General features: G+C 39.2%; 1 protein-coding gene across 1 annotated transcript in view; it reads left to right on the forward strand.

Annotated features, from left to right (window-relative positions):
* The window catches only part of LOC112572677, a 37777-nt gene that overhangs the window by 10641 nt on the left and 4773 nt on the right, over nucleotides 1-22363 (forward strand). The window contains exons 3-9 of the mRNA XM_025252477.1: nucleotides 4294-4506; nucleotides 4869-5066; nucleotides 15557-15688; nucleotides 16561-16689; nucleotides 19356-19427; nucleotides 19682-19894; nucleotides 21106-21291. Of these exons, the coding sequence (XP_025108262.1) occupies nucleotides 4294-4506; nucleotides 4869-5066; nucleotides 15557-15688; nucleotides 16561-16689; nucleotides 19356-19427; nucleotides 19682-19894; nucleotides 21106-21291 (1143 nt within the window). The remainder of the gene's footprint in view (nucleotides 1-4293; nucleotides 4507-4868; nucleotides 5067-15556; nucleotides 15689-16560; nucleotides 16690-19355; nucleotides 19428-19681; nucleotides 19895-21105; nucleotides 21292-22363) is intronic.

Here is a 22363-nt window from a genome sequence, read left to right on the forward strand (position 1 = left end):
TAACGCTGCTGCTCGTCAGGTTTGTAACACAATGGCTTGTGTGCTGTGTCACCGTGAGGGTGAGGACCAGCACCAACCTCACTGGCAACGCCTGCGCACTGGGGGAGGCGAGCAGAGGTCGATGGGAGGGCACACTCGTCACTTTACTTAAAGCCATGGAAATGCAGGCACGTGCGTGTTGACAGCGGACCTGGCCAGTCCTTTTGTCAACACAGTCCTATCGATGGCAGCCTCACGGACTGCTGTCTGTACTGCATGCGCACATTTGCGGTGGCGTCCAGTGTCGACTAAAGACGTCTTATCTCTAGTAGAAGCGGCACGCAACTCTGCGCTCTCTGTTCCTATCGACAGGTCCTTGACCACTGGATAGGAATGACTGTCAGAAACTAGCCGAAAACAGAAATGTCCACCAGCGCCACTCCTGAGTTTAGTACGTCTCCGCCGGTCCCTCACTTCAACGCCGCGCCGCCTTTCACCTCCTCTGTTAAAGCTGTTTCTGGGAAGCCTGGACTACAGACCATCCCATTGTCTTGTCTGCTCTCATCGCAAATATTTCTATTTTTGCCGACCATCAGCCTCCCGATGACCATTTTGCTCGCACAAGTGCCGCAGGTCGTGCGATCCGGCTAATGGGATATCACTTTTTCGTTTCGTGTGAGGTTTCGAGATCGCCTCCATCTCTGGCTGTCTGACTCGTGAAGTCAGACAATCTCTCTCGTCCTCCTTGTCGTCATTACCGTATCTTCTCTCTCTCTCTTTCTCTACACGCAGTGCCGTCTTAAGAAGGTCCACTAAAGGACTTACGGTCACCCAGTAGTTTGGACGTTTCACGTCGAACATGGCAATTTTGTAATCGTTTAACAAACAAAGCCGCCAGTTGGGTACTTGAAACGGCATCGCTCTGCAGGCTGTTTGCTTTCGCTTGTAAATTCCAGTGGGTGACAACATACTCGTCGATCGGCTCATCACGCCGTTGTTGGTTATAGAAACTGGCAATGACGTCGACCGCATCCTTCGCATAATCGCCATTTGCCTCGAATAGGACATCCAAGATCTTTTTCGGCATGTCTATTATGTCAGGAGGTACCATCCTGATGTCGAGTGCATTGTGTACAATGAATTGTAACCTAGCTATACAGTTTGTGTTTTTGGTGCTCCTGCGGCTAGCTGCTGTGGAGAAACGGGATTTTGTATTGTGTTGACACCGGTACTCTTGCTGTTTATAAAATGACAAGCAACAGAGCCAGGGAAGCAGAGCAAATCCTCCCTTCCAGGCTTCCCTCAAACGTCCAAGCAGCTGTGACTGTTTTTTTCCTGCTTTCGCAAACCTTCCTGAGCTTCTATTTATTCAATCCGGTCAAATAAACAACACCAAAGTTAACCTATGTTGGATACCAATGGTGAAGCTATCAGCTACGACTGCACACCACGTGCTCTATCCATCCACCCACCGCGGATACTGTTTCCGTCTTGGACTCTAGTTTAAAATCTTCTAGCGCAAACAATCGCATCTTACCTGGCAGTGTAGTTTTCAACATCAATGCTCAAAAGATAATGATTACAAAGACTGCATATTAAAAGACAAAGAAGCATAGTGTGGATCTTGCAATGTATCTTTAAATATTGTTTTCATGGCGAAAGCTAGCTTAAAAGTACAAAAACACACGTAAAGAAGGAAAAGCTCTAGAACGTTGAAACTTACTTTTTTAACCGTGATAAAAGAAACACTCATATACTTCTACCTCAAATTATATCTTCCTTCTTTGAAAAATAGGTGAAATATGACTGAGAGATAGAATTTAGTTGATTTTGCTTGCATGTTCTATAAACGTCTTTGAATTGTCCTTACAATAGATTTCTTGGTGCTTAAAAAGGTCATTTTCAGTGTGGTCATACCTGTCGGAACCTTGTTTACAAAGGTTCCCAGTCACTTAATCCCCAGACACTTCATCCCCGACACTTCATCCCCGACACTTCATCCCCGAGACTTTTAATCCCTAAGCACTTCATCCCCAGACACTTAATCCCTAAACTAAATTCTTAACTATAAAAATTATGAAGTCAGCGAAAAATTTTATTGAAATTTATTAATTGAAATTCAAATAATTCAAATTCAAATCATGCTATTAACTTCAACGTCATTTGAACATCTACAACATTAGTTAAAGTTCATATAAGCTAGTAAATTTAATGTTCAACAATATGATATGAAAATTGTTCTTGAGTGTTCGCGAGGTAATTGCTGTTAATCAATATGAAAGGTAAGCTAATGATCGGAGGTACAGAAGACGATCCATTGACTCATATCTCTCTACAATGTTGCTAACTCAGCGTATTTCTTCTTTGGACGCTTCTCTGTGCCGGCGCATGATTGTAGAACAGACGCCTTGTGTAGCTGACAATCCTTACGTAGACCATCAAGGAATTCCACATCGTTGGGTGATGACAGAAAGAGAGATTGAAGGGCGTGATGCCAACCCTCCACAGAGTTGTTTGTTCGTGCAACACCGCCGATGACGTCCAGGTATTTTTTCCAAGTGTCTGGAGGGAATAAAGCTGAAGCGTAGTTATCCCCTCTACCGCGCAGTCTGCGGCCACGTATATACGTATGCTCGAAGTAGGATAGAAGTTCCGGCATGCGATCATGTTGTGGCATTGACTCTGCAAGCAATTCGAAGGAATCGACAATGTCGTCTTCACGTATGTAGGCAAGTGCTGGGAGGCATCTGACCATTCCACGTCACTCGTCGTTTTCGTCATAGTCACTTCTCATCCCCAGTTCAGAGACTTTGCGTAATACCGCTTGACTTAAGTGACAGTAACAGCCCGTTACTTTACATGACTGAAACTTCTCTCTAAAAGCGGTCATCGCAGCTTTCTCAAAGTCTGTTACTATATATTGTCTCTGGAGCTGCATTAGGCACTAGCTCTCTAACTGCATCAAACAATCTAGTATAGGTTGCACTTGATTTGTCCTGAAGCAAGCAGTACAGCACCGGCGGAATCACTCCTTGCGCGAATTGGAAATGAATTGTGTAGAGTTGGTAGAATAAACTGGGGACAACTTTGAAAGTACCATCGGCGAACCAGCAGTTGCTGCGTCCGAGCCAATCTAGTAATTGTCTGTGATTTCATTTTCAGCTGTCACTAACGTGACCGGACACTTCAGTGATTGATGCTTGGTACATCTCCAGTTCATGTTTCCGTTTAGCGCCTTCTTCTTGAGCTAGAATTCATATCCATCATGAACTAGTATAGATCTACCTTTACCACTTTTTATGAACTCCAGAGGCATTTCTCTTACGGTTATATTTCAAGCTCACAGAACTGTCGTTCAACGAAGAATAAAAATATCTTACCAACTCAACACTTTTATAGAGGCTTTAAACAATGCTTTATAGAAGAATAAGTGATTAGAAATCACACATCACACATCACACATCACACATTGCTCTATACAGTGTGGGGATGACGTATTCTAATTCAATGCTTTGACAGAAGCATTACATAATGCTTTATAAAGGATTAAGTGTCTGGGAATGAAGTGTCGGGGAGGAGGTGTCGTGGAGGAAGTGTCGGGGATTAAAAGTCTCGGGGATTAAAAGTCTCGGGGATGAAGTGTCGGGGATGAAGTGTCGGGGATGAAGTGTCAGGGGATTAAAAGTCTCGGGGATGAAGTGTCTGGGGATTAAGTGACCGGACACCGTTTACAAAATATGGCGAAACTTTTTTATATTTCTTGATTGAGTGTTATTTTACCTTAGCTCTTGTTTAAAAATTATGCTATTGAAAAAGTCACTGATTTCGGAGACAAATATTGCAAAAACCAAATTAATAAAAGTGTATCATCCTCACAAAACTTCTTCTTGTTCTTAATCACCCCTAGTGGAGCATAGGCCCGCAACACTTCTAGGTATGTCGTATCACTTCACAGCTTTACAGTCCAGACAGAGCTGTGCATTTCAGGTCTGCTGTCGATGGGATGACGAGATATTCAATGAATTAAACAATAAGGTTATGTAGTCTTTAACATGGTAAATGTTGAATATTATTTGTGTTGTTTTTGTATTTTGTCATATGTTCATAGAAGAAATATTTCTACAATGAAATACTCCACAATAATAATAAAAAATTTTCATTGTTTTTTTAAACACGTTCTTTAATTAATTCTTATAAAGCTTTTAATATTTTAAATGTTGTTAAAAACAGGTAAGTTATATTTTGCGTTTGATGATTCCAATTCTTTGGTCAATATTTTGTAGATCTTCTGATGAAGTGTATTTTGCGTTACAGGGAACGTTGCTCTAAACAGACCGTGCAATCAAAGTTCAGATTTTGACCCCAACAAGGGTCTTTGCAATATGGCTCTAAATGGTAGACATGGGGATTATTCTGGAGACGGAGACTGCATCCATACTCAATTGGACGAACAGAACTCTTCCTTTTCGGTGAATTTAGGACCAAACATTTATATTCACAAGATCATCATCGTCGGACGCCCTAGCTGTAAGAATAAAGATTAAGATACATTTAACCTGGTACTAAAAAGTTCACAGTGACAATTTCTCACTCTCAGTCACATTATAAAAATAGAACTAAATTATTGGCATTTTATGCATAATGTAGCAGAACCCTTTATCATTAGTGGAACTGAAGATTGCGTACAGAGACTAATACTGTAACCGGATATGTATATACAGAAGATCTTTTTAGTGACCCTTGTAAAGTATACTAAAGTGACCTCGGTAGTGACTTTTTGAAGATAAATTAGTTATAATGGTAGAAGCGGTAGTGCTAGATCAGAGAGATGTACATCTTACAGCACATAAGCGGTGTACTGTCATGTAACACTTATATTTCTTTTACAGTTAATCACAGAAATGGAAACATGCATGTCTACTTGGATGGAGAAAACTTTACAACTTTCATCCAAAATGACTCAAGACATGAATATACCTTTGATTCAAGGGAAGTTCGAAAAGTAGAAATTGTAACACTCAAGAGATTTGGAATACAAGGCGACCAGAACACAGGAGTATTAAACATATGCGAGGTGTACGTTTACGGTAAGTTGACCATAAGATAGACGCTTACTAAGTCCCTTTGATATACTTAGACTTTGAAGTCAAAGTCAGTCAAATTCCCTTTCATAGATATAAAACGTGATTGCATGTGCTTTAACCTGCTCCTAATTTTGAGTCCCCAAATGGAATGTCATCACTTCGCTTTTTATGGACAATACGCAATACATACAAACGTTAAGTGCCAATCAACTCAAACATATTTCTTGATCAGCATTGCCAATTTTCAGACATAACAAACAAACTTATTGGTTGACTAATTTGGTTCTTTAAGGAAAGCAAATCATTGTAAAACAATCCCTAAAGACGCCAACGCTTTCTTTCACTTTTTATTCATTTACTTTTTGTACAACTTGCCACAGAATCCCGTTCACATTGCACTCTCGAAACAGTGTCTTTCCCAATACGTTCGCTTCGGCGGAGGCGAAACGTAAAGAAAGAGATTTTAACCTTCATTAGGTGATGCATGTCGTGCAAAGCAAAGATAGTCAATAGAAAGATGAATCATTTAAACATTACCGACGTAAATATCAGACTTGAGCGCCCTTAAGCGAGTATCATGATGGCATCCACAACGAAGAAACGGAGTGGCGGGACTGTACTGGCGTGCAATCACTTGCATGAACTCTCAGTACAAATGTCCAGGAAAGTCTTTTTTTGTGGTTCTTGAAAGACGTAAGTACCTGAAGTTATATACCTCGCTTCATTTTTGATTGCAATTGATGCTTCTAAATAAGATTTAGTGAAAATGTTTGTGCCGCACCTAGGTTCATGGTGACTTTGTTTAATTGTGAAGAAATGTTTACAGCTGTGATCGCCTTGCTGGTATAATTAGCTTGTGAATGCATGCTGTTATTGTTAGTACATTGTTCTTCTGAGGGCAAGGAAGTTTTAGTTGATGCGTTGAATTGGAAAATTCTTCCAAATCCAGTTTTTAATCACTGTCTCGTCGATCATTTCTGTTGTACTGTTTGTAATGAAGATCAATGAAACATTTAAAAAGGAAAGGAGAAACCTTAAAAGGAGGTTGAAGGAGGGATTGTTGGTAGGTGATTAAGCTACAGCAGTTATGTTTCCCTTCCTTGGCTTTTGTCTTCGTGCATTTGGTGCATGGTAGCCCCTCTTTTACAGTGGAATGCTTCTTTACCCATGGATGCAAAGATCGTGTCCAAAGAATTAGGAGAGAAGAACCACTGAAGAAAAATGTTAACGTTCTCTGTAGTTCAGACTACTTCCTGTGCAGTGACCAGCGGGGCTGAAACCACAAGCCATTTCTTCTGTACCAGGTTTTCATGTACAGCTGGCAGAATTCAAAATCCTCTTTTCAATGACAGGTTGTGTCTCATCAAAACTGCGGATGAGGGTTTGCAGTTATTGTCAAGGCAAACTCACTGGAAAACTTTCTGGTGCACAGCGAAAGCTGTTCCTAACTTGAAACAGTCTGGAGGTGGTGGTGGCGGCATTACGACTAAGATCACACTAGCTGCGCAAACCAGTAATGATAAATGAACAGATAGTAGACGGTGCGATATGTAGAGGCACAAACCGTAAAGAAATGGATGAAGATATGAAGGGTGCTGTAAGCAGTTGGAGCCGTACTTGGTGGCAGACATGACAGAGAGTAATACAAGAGAGTTACGAATAGTACTATTTCAGGAATGGTACTTCGTAAACAGATATGTTTACAGAGAGCGTTTAAATGTAGCTTCGGAGTCCGAGGGGCGAATGTGATGTGGAGCTCCACTGCTTGGCAGAACAGAAGGAGAACATCTGCTGTCCGCGATTGTCTTTGTGGGAAGGAGGGATATATTGTGGGAGTCTGATGAGGAGTTGAGGTTTTGGGCAGGGGTGGAACAGACAAGATTTGAGTAGAGTAGTGGGGGGAAGGAGCCTTCAAAGGATCCATAGCATAGAGTTGACAGCTTGTAGTCTATTCTAGCTTAAAGTACTAGACAATGAAGAGACTGATGAAGTGCAGTTCAAATTTGTTCAAATGATTAAATTAACGAGTCCAGAAAAGTAGACGAGCAGCTGAGTTCTGGACTTTCTGAAGCTTATCTACGAGGTACTCTGGACAGCCAGCAGGAAGAGAGTTGCAGTAGTCTCGTTTAGATAAAATGAGCAGATGATAATTGTGGTGGTCGAGATGGACAGAGTATGACAAATGGAGCTGATCGTTTGGAGCTCCTAGTCAGCAGCACCACTGAATAGAGCACAAGTCATTGGTCTCATGTTGAAACAACTCATGTCACGTAAAAAAAACTGAACTTTCCTGGATGAATTAAGGAATTGATAATGTGGACTTACAAATGTGTTCTAGTACAGTCGATAATGATGTCATAAAGGGACCAGAATTTAAGCAGTGACTAGACTTTTATACATACCTGTTGACATACATTACCTTATGTCTGTTGTATTGTTATATAGGGTACATTGCAACGGTGTGAATGGCTTAAGCATATATGTTATGCCTGTAATAGGTTTAATGTGTAAATAAAGAATAACTGTTTATATATTTAAAATAGTTAAGTTATTAGATATTGGATAGTAGTTTAAAATGGCTTCAAATCAGAGTCCTGCATAGAATACTGGGGACGAAAATAATTCTACTTAATATGGGTCTAGAGTAGGACGATATTTGGGACTACTGCAGATGTGAAAAAGAAAACTTTCAAGATAGTTTGGAAATGTAAAATATGTCCGAAATTTCTGACACTACCTAATTTTTGTGATATTGTTACGTATGTTTGTTATATTACAATGAATATGATTTGGTTAATGTTTTTATGTAATGTAATATGTTTATGGAAAATGTTCTAAAAAAAGGATATGATACAGAGGGTTTCTTTAATCAGTGAAAAAGAATCATGTAGTTCAATACGACTGTAATAGTTGCCTCAAAAAAAGAAACTAAAGTGTTAAAGCAAAAGATAGCTCCCTAGTGAGTAACTGTAATTGTTTAGCTATAAAAGTTACTTCTGATGACGCTAAACCATCTTCAAACAGGCATGCAGTGGGAAATCTGTAAAGATATAGGTAGCACTGTAGTGATTATATAATCAAATAATTGTGCAGTATTGTGTATCCAAATAAGACAGTATTCTAGTCAGATTATAGTTCTTGTGTAAACATCTATGTCTAAATATTAGTATATCAATTATATATAATCTTATGAAAATACATTTTAGTGTTATAATTACACATGGTGGATGTTCCCTCTGATTTTTCTACGTGTCGTCATTATGGTATCTTTGTTGCCTCTGCGTACAAAAGTTTGTTGTGTGTAGAATGAAGAGCGCGCAGCATGTTTGACGAACTAAAACTTTTCTTAGACCAAAGTGTTGGCTTAGGCACCGCAACATCACAAAGGTGACCAAGACAGTGTTTTATTCTAGTAAAATTTAGATCAATTGTAGTTCCTTGTTTTGTTAGTGGTAATGTCACTTGACTAGGAGTTACTGTTTCTCTGTTGTATCTTAGTGCTCTAAAAGCTATAATACGTAAAGAGCTGAAACGTCAAACATGCATGGACTTCTTAGTATATATATATATGAACTTTTGTGTAAAATGTAATTCTTACATTGCTTAGAGCTCAAATACCTAAAGTGTTACATAAAGGCATTCACTAGAGATCCTCTTCTTTGTAAGCATCGTGTTTATCCATGCTGTTCCTGTAGAGAATCTGGTTTTTAGTTCTCTCTCTACTCACATCTGGTTATTCTCTCTCAGTATGTATAAAGTTATTTTTTTCAGCGTGCCTAAGCAATAGTATGTCTCAATTGTGAAAAGATATGTGATTCAAGTGCAAAAGTCTAAACGTCACCTGCACAGATTAACTGGTAGCTGTTTAGGTAAGTGATTTCTTTATTTCAGTAAAGTTAATTTTTTAAAAATAACTGTTATTATTTCAAGAAAGAAGAGCTCGCATCATATTTTATGACGTAATAAAATTTCTTCTTCACCCAATGTGCGTGTTGGATGAGGCAAAACTGCATGACAAAGATCATCCTAGAACAATGTCGCATTACACTAAAATCTAGAATAATTGGAATTCCTTGTATTGTTATTGATTACATCACTAGACTAGAAGTTACTGTTTTCTGTTGTATCTTATTTAAAGATTGAAAAGCTATGATATTTGAGCACCAAAATGTCAAGCATATATGGACGACTTATCATAATTTCTCTTAAACCAATTTACGTTTTGATTTATGCCTTACCTTATAAAAAAAGGTGATCCCGGGACAATATTTTATTATTGTAAAATCTAGAATAATCAAGATTTCTTGTATTGTTATTATGTAGTAACATCACTAGACTAGAAGTCACTGTTTTCTGTTGTATTTTACTTAAAAATTGAAAGGCTATGATATTTGAGCACCAAAATGTCAAGCATATATGGTCGCTGACAAAAGTTAACTATATATATATATGCGTATTGTTTTAACTGTGCGACGTTACCACCGCTCCCGTTCATGATCTGAAAGGATGGTCAAGTCGGGGCCCATAAATCTGACCTGTGACACGGGACACTGGCCTGAACACGGCAGCTGGTCGAAGATTTTGAGTACCTCAATCCATCCGAGATCAAAGTGTGACTGAGGACACCCCACGTGTAGGAAGAGGACACTCAACCTCGGACTAATAGAAACTCATCACTTTCTTCTGGCTGGCAAGCGAGTCTCCAGAAGAAATATTAGACATAAAATCCATGCATGGGACAATGATAGGAAAGGACATTTTTGACTACGTATGTCAAAGTATCACTGACATGAACCTGCCTTGGGACAAACTTGTTGCACTTACAACAGATGGAGCGCTAACGATGTGCGGCCCAAAAAGTGGACTAGTTGCAAGGATGCGGTCACATGTCAAAGAAAATTGTAGTTAGGAGTTGATAGAATATCACTGCATAATGCACCAAGAGTCATTGTGTCCTCAACATGGAGCATGTACTGAGCACTGTAACACAAACCGTCAACTTCATCAGAGCCAAAGGGTTCAATCCCCGCCTGTTCAGTCCTTTGTGCAGCAAATATTCCAGTGGGCGGCAGCGTATCACACAGACGTGCAGTGGCTAAGTCGGGAAAAGTTCTCACTCGAGTTTTCAGCTAATTTGGAAATCTGTCAGTTCATGGACACAAAGGAAAAAAACTTCACAGTGTTGGAGGATGAAAAGTGGAAATGTGAGTTGGCATTTCTGTGTGACATAACTACTTATCTCAACGCCTTGAACCTGCAGCTCCAGGGACGGTGCCACTTGATAACGGACATGAAGTGAAGTTGGTCTTATGGGAAGCAAAACTGAACCGATGCAACTTGTTTCACTTTCCTTGCTGCAAAACAGTGATGGACGAAGTTTAAACGCCGTTTCAGTGACTTTGAGGTGCAGAAGAACAATTTCCAACTACTTTACAACCCATTTGCCATCAACGTGGACACTGCACCTATGCATTTGCAGATGGAGCTCATAGAACTGCAGTGTAATGAGTGACTGAAGGCAAAGTACTAGTCAATATGGCGCTCACGCATGTGGGGCGACGGGACCGTTGTGCTCACGTATTTCATCTATTTAGTGTGTCAGTTTTTCAGTCTCACTATTCATTTTATGCATGGTGGTGGATGTGACTATTTCTATAATGTTCAAGTTCATGAATCCAGGAATTGTGGTGTTAATCAGCGTTTGTCTCTGGATTTCTACTGTACTTGCGTCAGGACAACAACATCAAGATGGCGGGCCGCTACATCTACATGAGAGAGTTCCTACTCTCCTTCTTTTCGACCCTCCCTCATGAACTGATTTCAACTGAGAGATGTAAGAGAAAGAGAGGTAGGAGAGAAGGTACACTGCGTAGACTGCGGAAATATGGACTGAATAACAAGCAGCTAATGCCACCGTTACCGTCTGTGTTACTTGCCAATATGCAGTCCCTGCGCAACAAGGTGGACGAGTTGGAGGCGCTGATCTTGTGTATGAAAGAGCATCACGAGACCTGCCTGTTTGCTTGCACCGAAACGTGGCTAAAGGATAACGATGGTGATGAGCTGTTTATTTCTGGATTCGGTCTTCCATATCGCTGTGACCGCTCCGCAACGGTCACCGGTAAATCAGTTGGAGGCGGTGTTTGTTTGTATGTTAACGAAAGATACTGTAAAACTGTTGTAGTGCGTGAAACAATCTGCACCGCGGATATCGAACTGTTGTCAGACTCCCTTCGCCCTTTCTATCTCCCCAGGGAATTTCCACAACTGTTCTTCACAGTAGTGAATATTCACCCTAGAGCGAATGCTACGTCTGCCAGGAGGGTCATTGCTGATGTGACACACAGACTCCATTCCTTGTCACCAGATGCACCGAAATTTATTCTGGGTGACTTGAACAACTGTGATCTAACGAAGATTCTCAAAACCTACAACCAGTATGTGACATGCCCAACAACCCAGAATAACACCAAACTGGACTTATGTTATGGCACAATCCCTGCAGCACACAAAGCCAAGCCTCTGCCATCTTTTGGGGCTTCTTACCATCATAGTGTGTTTCTGGCTCCAGTGTACAAGCCTGTGTGTCAACGTATGAAGCCTGTGGTTAAGTCAGTGAAGCGTTGGACGGATGAGAGTATCGAATGTTTACGAAGTTGTTTTGATTGTACGCTGTGGGATGTTTTTTTTATAACTCATGTGATTGCCTAGATGAACTGACGGATGTCATTTCTTCTTATATCTCCTTTTGTGTTGATTCTGTGATACCCTGTCAAAACATTGTAATATTCCCTAACAACAAACCGTGAGTACCAGGAGCCTGAAGAGTGTTCTCAACAGGAAAAAACGTATCTTTTTCACTGGCGATGCATTGGCAAAAAGATCTGTTCATAAAGAGGTAAGGGAGGCAATCAAAAGAGCAACAAGAGAGTATAAACACAATATAGAGTTGCGTTACTGTGCCGGCGACCTTCGTTATGCCTGGTAGGGGATTAAGTCTAAGTCTTCTGTTAATCAGAAGGTAGATTGTACTAGAAAATCAGTCAAACTTAATGGCGTGAGTGATCGGGACTTGCCAAATGTTTTGAACAACTTTTATGCACGTGTTGAGAATCATGATTTTTCTGATAAAGTTAGGGAACTCAGACAGTCACTTGTCCCTAATGATAACAGTAATTTCTCAAGTCGATGTGAAAAAGCTGCTTAAGCGGGTTAGGATTAACAAGGCGCAAGGGCCAGATGGAATCTGTGGGCGGGTCTTGCATTGGTGTGCTGTTCAACTGAGTGGAGTGTTTCAACACCTCTTTCAACTCTCTCTTGACTCAGGACACATTTCTACACTCTGGAAACTCTCTAATATCATCCCACTCCCCAAAAATGCTAATCCTAGTCAACCTAATGATTTTCGGCCAATAGCACTAACCTCCCTCATAATGAAAACCCTTGAGAAGATTGTCAAAAATCTTATCTTAACATCTGTAGAGAGTAAATGGACCCATTGCAATTTGCTTATAGGAAGGGTGGGGGTGTTGATGATGCCAAGTTGTTTAGTTTGAACACGCTTTATAAACATCTGGAAAAGCCCAAGACACATGCCAGACTACTTTTCGCAGATTTTAGTTCTGCATTCAACACAGTGCAGCCATACCTTCTAGCTCTGCGATTGATATCTGATTTTGATCTACCACACCAACTGGTCAGGTGGATTGTGGATTTTTTGACATGCAGACAGCAGAGGGTGTATGTTAATAGTAATTAGTCTGACACAAGCACCGGGTCCCCACAAGGTTGTTGTCTATCACCCTTGTTGTTTATTTTGTATACCGACAGCTGCAGAAGTATGGAGGAATAGCTACCTCATTAAGTTTTCTGATGATACTGCACTGTTGACTCTTTTACAAGAACATAAGATAGATCATGGTAATGCCTTAACTGACTTTGTAAAGTGGTGCGATGAGAACTTTCTTGAGTTAAATGTAGACAAAACAAAGGAATAGAATATGGATTTTAGGAGATTTAAAAATGATTTTGTTGCTCCCAGTGTGATACATAGCAAACCCGTTGAAACTGTCACCTCTTTCAGGTACCTGGGAACTGTTTTTGATTGCCAGCTGAAATGGACTCTAAACACTGAAAACATTGTCAAACCTGGCCAGCAAAGAATGTACCTTTTGCTGAAGTTAAATAGCTTCTCCGTTAGCAGAGCAATTTTAGGTCGTTTTTACCAATCTTTTATTGAGAGTCTTTTATCCTTCTCATTTGTATGCTGGTTTCATAATCTATCTGTCCATGACAGGAACAGTTTGAATAACATTGTCCACATCTGTTCCAAGATAACTGGTATTAAACAGAGGGACTTGACTTCCTTCTGTAATCAACAACTAATTATGAAAGCTTCCCGCATTCTGTCCATACCTGAGCATGTGCTAGCGGGAGAATTTGTTTTATTAAGCTCCGGTAAACACTATGCCATGCCAGTATGCAAAACCAATAGGCATCTGACATTTTTTGTGCCATCCGCAGTTCAGCTACTCAATCACAGATGAACTATCAGTGGTGTGTGTGTGTGATGGGTAGGTGTGCATGTGTGTGGTTGTGTGTGTGTGTTTTTTTTGTTTGTTTGTTTGTTTGTTTTGTTTTTCCCATATACATATATTTTGGAAACAGGGCACAGCTCCCATCTAAACTGCCCGTTGGGATTATTAAATTCGGTTGTTATTGTTATTTTTGTTATTAAAGTACGACTGTGTGGGGCCTGCACAGTTCACTCATTCCCTCCCACAAACGATGCCCCAGCTTCGTCTACACGCGGCTCGAATCTTGAGCATGTTTGGCAGTACATATCTGTGTGAGCAACTTTTCTCTATGATGAAGATCAACAAAACATCACACAGGAGTCGTCTTACTGACGCACACTTGCAGTCCAATCTGAGAATCTCTACAACACAGAAATTTACCCCATTCATAAATGAACTTGTTGCCAAGAAAAGATGTCAAACGTCCACTTCTGACAAAGTAAATTAAGTACAAAAACTGCTAAGCCTTGGTTTGTTATTACTTTAACTTTGTTTTTAATGTATGATTTTGTTTAAATCAAATTAATAACAAAAAGTTTAATTTTCTAATGTTAGTTATCGGACTTAAATAATAACGTTCGGCCTGCAACCTTGTGTATGATGTGAGATTTGGCCCCCTGTGTGATTGAGTTTGACACCCCTGTAATAAAGAGTGTAAAGTCGGACTAGTCAACTACGACCGAAGTAGAATTTGATACAAAACATCGTTAATAATCCCTCCCAATAATTACCACTTATCTGCATGTTAATACAGCAGATCACGTAGTCACTTAGCGCAGCGCCGAAAGTAGTAAATAGTTTTAATCTCGGAACCTGTAATATCAATCAGTTCACAAGACTAGGTAAAAACACAAATCCACTGATATACTATTTACAAAATACCTAAAATTGTACTGGTGCTTGTAGAGGTAACTCTTTTTATTTATTTTAGTAAACTTAATTAACATAAACAGTGTTCTTTCTAAATGTTGACGTAGTTTGAAGCAGTGACTGCCTTAGAAGGCATAGGATGAAAATGTTTACGTCTTTTGTTTTAAAAATCTATTTAATTACAAACTTTTATTGAGCACACGGCTTAGGCTGCTCTGCCTAATACTTGATTTTCGAAAGAAATGAAATATTTTAGCACCGTGTCTGATGTCCTGCTGGCTGAATAAGTGCATTCTTGTTTGTTTGCTGGAATAAAAAGTCACGTCGGAATTTAACAAGTACATGAAAAAGATCAAAAGGAACAATAAAATTGTTTGTAAAAATAATTATGACCTAATCAAAGAGCACCTTAAGTTTGTCAGAAACTGAATACAAAACATTTCTGATGTCTTAAGATTTCCTTAGATGCAAATCCTACCATCATCCATCAATCAATCCTCCATCATCAATCATCATCATCATCATTAATTATTATTCTGTCAGCCCTCTATCTGGTCTTGCTAATACAGCTTTAATTAGGACAAAATAGTTTTGAGTTTATTGGTTAACACAGAACACCACTTACTAATGTCATGAGAAGGTTCAAGCAATATGAAAACAGTAATGACGATTAACGGAGAGCATTATTTTAAATGAAATATTTTAAATTTTTACTTTATACGTATTAATAAACACTCTACCTATTTTCACTTGTTCGCCTTTGGCGGTTCCAAGAATCACTGAGTCGTTAAAATGACATGAGACGTCTTCTTTCCCCATAAGATGATACATTACTTCTCTTGCACACTTTGTCTTTCTTTCTTTGACTTCATTTGCGAGGCTATTGATTATATATATGTATATATCTATTCTTTTAAATTTAACTGCTTCTGTTAGCGCTTTCAGAAGAACAAAAATGCAATTTTGAAAGCACTCACTTCAGTCTTTGTAGTTTTCTCTCAGTACGTGCTGTCTCATAATATTTGGCCTTACATGTTTCGTGAACAGTTTGCAATCCTGGAAAGTGGGGAGATGACTGCCTGAATGACTGTGGAGAGGGATGTAAGGACGGAGTGTGCAACAAGACTAATGGGCATTGTACTTGTACATCAACAGAACTGGTGCCGCCACTGTGTAGAGGTAAATATGAATGTTTTTAAAAGAAATTTGGCTGCCAGTGCATGGTTGAGCTGATAACACACATACGCACCTTACCCCGCTCATCCTTCACACACACACTCATAGACACACACTCAAGCACACACTTGTTTCGTTTGAACTGACCCCTGCCGGATTGTATTTTTGATTCAACTATGCAAATTTACTGTAGAGTACGCACCTCGTTTCTTCTGTACTCCGGTGAAAGTACAATGTTTTATACTTCCCTACAGTTTAATAAATATAATAATAATCACTTTTATATAGCATCTTTAACCAGTATTAGCTCGACATCAAATGCTTCTTAAACAAGCATACACAGAAACATGCACACACAATGCACAACCAAACAGATCTTGTAGTCTATAACCTTTCCACTCTAACACACTCCGCCGTTTCTGGCACTAGTCCTGGATAGCTTTACCAGATCACTCCTATCTATACTCCCGCGCGATGTCTTTGCTCATCTTCGGCTTTTCTTCGAGTCCCACTAAGACGAAAGACGTATGGCAGAGGTATTTCTCGTGCCAAGCCCGATTACCTTGGAACAGATTACCTTTCAGCCCTTGTTATTCTGATTCTCTTACCACATTTAAGCCCAAACTTAAGACATTTTTGTTTCAGAGCAAAACATTTAACGCGACCCTGTGCTGACTGTGAGCGTGAATAACGTGTCTGTCTTGACCTTTGGTATGAGAAGCTGTGTTGGAGTCTATTATTTTGAAATGTCCTGCTTCTATTAGTGTTCTAACATAAATGACTGCAAATTTGAAAGCACTTACCCGTCAGTCTTTGTAGTTTTCTTCCAGTAAGTGCTGGCTCGTAATATTTGGCCTCACATGTTTCGTGAACAGATTGCAATCTTGGCAAGTGGGGAAAAAACTGCGAGAATGACTGTGGAGTTGGTTGTGAAGGAGAAACATGCAACAAGGCTGACGGGTCTTGTGAATGTCAACCAGGCTGGGGTGGTACAAAGTGTGACGGTAAGCATGTATGTGTTGAAAAAAACATTGGTCTGCCAGTAAACAGTGACTGAGCTGATAGTACACGATTTTAACATAAAATGGCAAGTACACATGTGACACTCCCAGACACACCCAAGCACCTTACCCTGCTCCTCCTTGAAACATCACACACAGACTCACACAGACGAACACGTACACGATTTTCAGCTAGACCTCTGCCTTACTGAATTTTTGATTGAGATGGCAACATTTACTGTAAGCTGCACACTTGACGAAGATTTTGGAACAAATATCGAGAAGCTAATACAATTAATCGTCTGATGACCCTTCGGTATTCGGCTAGTTTCGAACAGTGACAAAGTGCGACTGCTGACATGTGAATACAGTGATAATAGTAAATGATTCCATGTGTGTAGTAGTAATAATAACAACAACAACAACAATAACACAGTGCCATCATAATATAGCGCCATATCCCGGTTCTGTGGACAGGATTATGGCGGCTTAAAGAAAAACACTCACAGAGACACACACACATACAAAACCACCCAACATAATATAAAATGCATTATTATAATAAAAGTATGTAGACAGAAGCTGTTCCCGGAATGCATAAATCATTCGAAGAACTGCTTTCCACATCACTGGTCAAGAAATGCAGCCTTTGGCTGTATATAGTTTGATTATTTTAAGTCAAAGGAAATCAATTGTGTTTATTTAAATTGCAAAAATTAAATATGTGTAAGAATGTATATAATGATTATTGTGTTTTTTCAGTGCTTTCATTGAAGATAAAATATTATTGAAAATTGTTTTTCTTCCTCTACTCCAGTGAAGGTACTATAGTGCATGCGCCTTAGCAGAGAAATGGGAACTGGAATGAGTTGCTGCTAAACTTTATAGCAGCGTTTAAAGAATATGATGCTTAAATGTTGCTACATTTTACAACTCATCTGTGAAAGTTGAAGTTATTTAATTTAACAATTTCACATTCTTAGTAAATAGTCGCGGGGTTATTGTTGACTGACCGACGACAGATCTGGATCACCAAATTGTCAGAACCACCACACTGAGTTAAGATAAACTTAAACACAGGTACTCTCACTCAACATAAAACAAGTATCTGCCAGTGTTCGTCCCACTAATGTATTAAAAATTACCCGAAGAAAGTTGCTTGCTTAGTTTCTCTTTCTATTTTCCTTTTTTTTAAATGCATCCCCGTGTCATACATTAGAGCAGTAAACATAGCCGTACACTTGATCTGACGGGTCTTGAAAATACACATATTGAGAGGACCTCATCAGTAATCTTGGGTTGGAGAGCATTAAGCAGCTTCAAAGATGTATCACAATATCCTCTGGTTAATCTTCCCGTCATCAAATCCGTGAATGATTGTAATCGTTGCGCCTGCGAAGCTGGCTGCCGCGGAAAACGGTGTTTGGAGTCAATCTTCTGTAGCACTAGCACGTAGTCTCATTGTCGTTGTCACATTTTTAGTACATTCCATAATTTGATTCTTGAAATCATATCAAATGTTCGATGAAAATAAAGAAAACAACATAAAGTTCTTTTTATGATTAAGTAGCTGCTTCTGAATCAAAGCCACAGGAACAAATGCTTGATCTATGGTCTTGCACCCTCTCGTAAGCCCTGTTTGTTCTTCCCCAATTATCTCATTGTCCTCCATCCAGTCTGTAAGTCTCTTTTTTCAAAAATAACAAAAAGTTTGCTACAGACATTTAGTAGGGAAATGCCTCGATAATTTTCTGGTTTACTAGAATTCCCTTTTTTATGTAACGGTTGTATTACTGATTTAGTCCACTTGTCAGAAAGCAGACCATTATCAAAAAGGTAGTTAATTAAAGTATGTGGTAAGAAAAGGCAGAACATAATCCAAGGCATATTTCTAGAGTTCTCCTATTAAGCCATCTGGCCCAGAAGTCTTTTTGCTTAAGGATCTCACAACATTTACAACATTTACTCTTTCCTGTTTTGAGATAACACTGTTTAGTGCCTCATCATTTTCCTTTGCATTACTATTGGTATCCTCTAATGAATTTAATGACCGGTTGGTTTACACAATCAACACGAGCTTACCTCACTGTGGCCATTACATTTTATTGTAACTTCTGTCCACCTTTACCAAATACTACAACCCCACGTTCACGTTTTTCGTTTTCACGAACTTAAAGAACAGTTAAAACTGTCGAAGAGATATTCTGTTTTACTTCTGGTAAACCCCAGCCGTGTTGCTGAAGCAGAAGACCTCATCATAAAGCTATTCTTAGTAACACCAAAGATATTGAATACAAAATACTACTATTCTATTACTAATAGTATTTAGTATCTTTGGTAACACTTATTGTTGCTGCTTGCGCAGAAACCCATCCTTTGATCTCTGCTTTGCCGCTGTCTCTCCTTCTAACGTCTCTGCATTCTCCAGTATATAAAACACTCATTTCTGCGAGATAGATTGGAGTTATACAATAACAAGCTTGTAGGCCTCACACCAGAGACCTGCCGAGCGCACTAACCTATAAAATACGGACACACCCCGACAACACAACAACAATGGTAATGACGAAGTAATATTAATAGTAATTGTATTACCATCATCTTGTAATTTTTAATCTTCATTTTTCTTAAAGTATAAAACTAATTCTTCAGGTTTTTGGGGGTTTCAGGTCGACCATGCGAATGTGGAGAAGAATGCACAACAAGTAGAAAATACATTTTCGCTGATATCCCCCGTAAAGGTAAATTCGAGTCGTTAACGGCGTGGTTTTGGTATTCTTGAGGTGAAATTCAGTAAAATTATCTTATTTCTCACACGATCTTTATTGTTTTGTGTGTTTCATAATCTGTGAACAAAGAAGAATATTTATGAACAGGCGATATTTTACCAATGATGTTTTGCTTGCACTCTAACTCACTTGTATTTTTATAAACGTAATATCGATGAACATAGATTTTAGAGATATGTCAGCATCTATTTTTTTCTCGGTTGCAGTAAACGTCGCAATAGGTAAACCATCAAAGGCAAGTACAATTAAAAAAATAGACAATGATGATTCATGCCTTGCCAATGATGGCTACTTATCAACATCAGAACTCACCACATGTATGTCTACTGCTGAAGGCGATCCTGCTCCTTTCTGGGAAGTCGACCTGGGTGGAAACTATGAAATTGCTGGAATCAACATCGACTTTGACGATGACAAAAGTGAGCAATGTCGTTTCTGGCGTTAATACATTCTTTTTTTTTCTCTCTCTCTCACTCTCTCACTCTCTTACTCAAGACTCTAGTCTTCTGTTTAACGTGCTCGACTCCAAATCGACTCGTGGGCCGTAAGTGTCTCCTGACAGGTGATAACAGTCCTCAGCCTTCAGCGAACACGATGATAGAATTTACCTACCGGGATGTCTACCTCGGCGTCTTTTTCACTTGCGGAGAGCCACTTTCATCAGTTTGTTGCCCAAACAGTAATCTCTCTTGTTGTGCCTCTGACATACATTATGTAGAAAAGAACTTAAATGTAATTGTGGTTGATAGGATTGTTTTTGCAGGCTGCTGGCTTTCAAACTGTCGAATCGACATAAGACTCCAAACCCTTTTTTTTGATTCTGTGTCTTTATTTGATTGCTTCATTAAGTGAGCTCTTGTCTGATGCAACTTTATTATTAGGGATTTGATTTGCAAGAAACAGGCAAACAGTTTTAAATACCAGCTAATGACACAAGAAATCGTAGTTTGTCACTTTAACAAAGCAAAGTCAACGTGCACAGAAGACTTTTTTGGTCTTTGTACTAAAACCACATAGCAAAGTGTTTTTATGCACGTTATCCAATAATATAATTAGTGTTATATACGTACGTTATAGAAGATGATATCAAAAATGTACATTTGTACAGCACTTTACCACAATAAAGGCCCTAATCTCAGTACTAATCCGTTTACACAACAAATAGCATTATCAGTAGAAGCTACACAATAAATAAAACAGTGAAAAGTATACATGAAATATGACAGTAACTTACGGCTTTCATGAAAGCTAAAGCGCACGATTTGTTTTCTTTTATGATCGAGTTTATTTCATTTAAAAATAATATTCCCCAACATGTGAATACATAATAATGCCTAATTTGCAAAATAAATGCATTAAAACATCGGCATTCTCATCTGCTCCCAGTAAAGTAGAACTCAGAGGTAAAGTACCGGCTACACAGGAATGCAACTGTTTTAGTGATCAGTAGATATAAACAAGCATGGCCTATTTAATGTGCTTATAATTCAAGTACCTTACCGAATAAAACATAACTGCAAACAATAGTATACATCTACATATAACATTTTTTGTGGTGTATTGCGCTGGGGATAAATGCGTACGTGTGTGTGTGTGTGTGTGTGTGTGTGTGTGTTTCCTATTTTTACAGTGAACTTGAAGTCAGGAATCAGCATTTTATTGGATGGTAAAGAGATTTTTGTTACCAATGATGAAACAACTGATCCAGCTTATATTCCCAACAATAGGAACAGAAATTGGACTGGACAAGTTTTGAAGCTGCAGAGAAAAGGTCCTCGTGTAGATCCACTAATGATATGCGAAGTCGAAGTGTTCAGTAAGTAAAATGTCTCCATTAAGCAAAATTAAATTATGATCAGTACGTGTGAAGTAGGAAAGAGAGTGAAAAAAAGAGCGGAGAGCTTCTACCCCAAGGAAATAAAAAAATATTTTGTAGTAGTGATTACCTTGTCCACACCAGCGCCATCTTAAAACCAGAACGAGGCCTCATAGACCTTTTCAAAGCAAAACAAGCCTCTCATCAGCTCAACACATACGTAAAAAACTTGTGTTTTCATCTCCCCAGTCTTTAGGTTCAAAGCTTGCTTTTTTTTTTTTTTTGGTGCTCCTTGCAAATGAAAGGAAGTAGAGTCTATCAGCTGGAATGCTAGATCATATCTGTCATCATTTGTACAGAACACACAAGAAAGCCAGTGTTATTGGACGTTGTGAAGCTCTCAGACATTCTTCCTCGTAACCATCAGGCCTCGTTTTGGAAAACCGGAAGTGCCGCTCGTAAATAAGTTCCATTGCGGGCCACACTGCACTCGGGTTTGCTCAGCTCTTCAAGTGGACGCCATGCCGCGCTGACCATCTTGTCATCCGCTTAGGGTCAACCTACAGTTAGCAAATCTTTACCTCTTTCAGTTTGCACAGATCTCTCAGATTGAAGCCGAGCGAGCGTGGAAAAAATCATAATATAAGATTCATTAACAAATCTTTATAGAGAGTGAACACATACAGTGCAAATTAACAGTCCCAAGAAGCAGCATGCTAAAGTTTACATTTGAAAGGCCAATTCTGCCGACTAACTGTTTTCCATTGTAAACTTTCTCGGCTCCACCGCTCGCCTCTCGTCACAATCCGTTCTATAAGCTTTTATAAAATCCTACAATTTTTCAAGTTTTAACTTTGGATTAGTTAGAGATGTTATGTGGTGGCAGCTTTCACCACTTTTGCATCACCTGGGGCAGAAACCTGTCGATATAGACATCCCCTTGCCAGCGTTACCATTGTTTTCTTGTATCGCAGCCCTAACCAAGCCCTGCAATCTTGCAAAAGACAAAGGCGAAAGAACTAAAGGAACATCAAACTATTTCGCTCACAAAGCATCTTTTTATATCAGTGAA

This window comes from Pomacea canaliculata, linkage group LG9, assembly GCF_003073045.1.
Source record: "Pomacea canaliculata isolate SZHN2017 linkage group LG9, ASM307304v1, whole genome shotgun sequence".
NCBI classification, from domain to species: domain Eukaryota; kingdom Metazoa; phylum Mollusca; class Gastropoda; order Architaenioglossa; family Ampullariidae; genus Pomacea; species Pomacea canaliculata.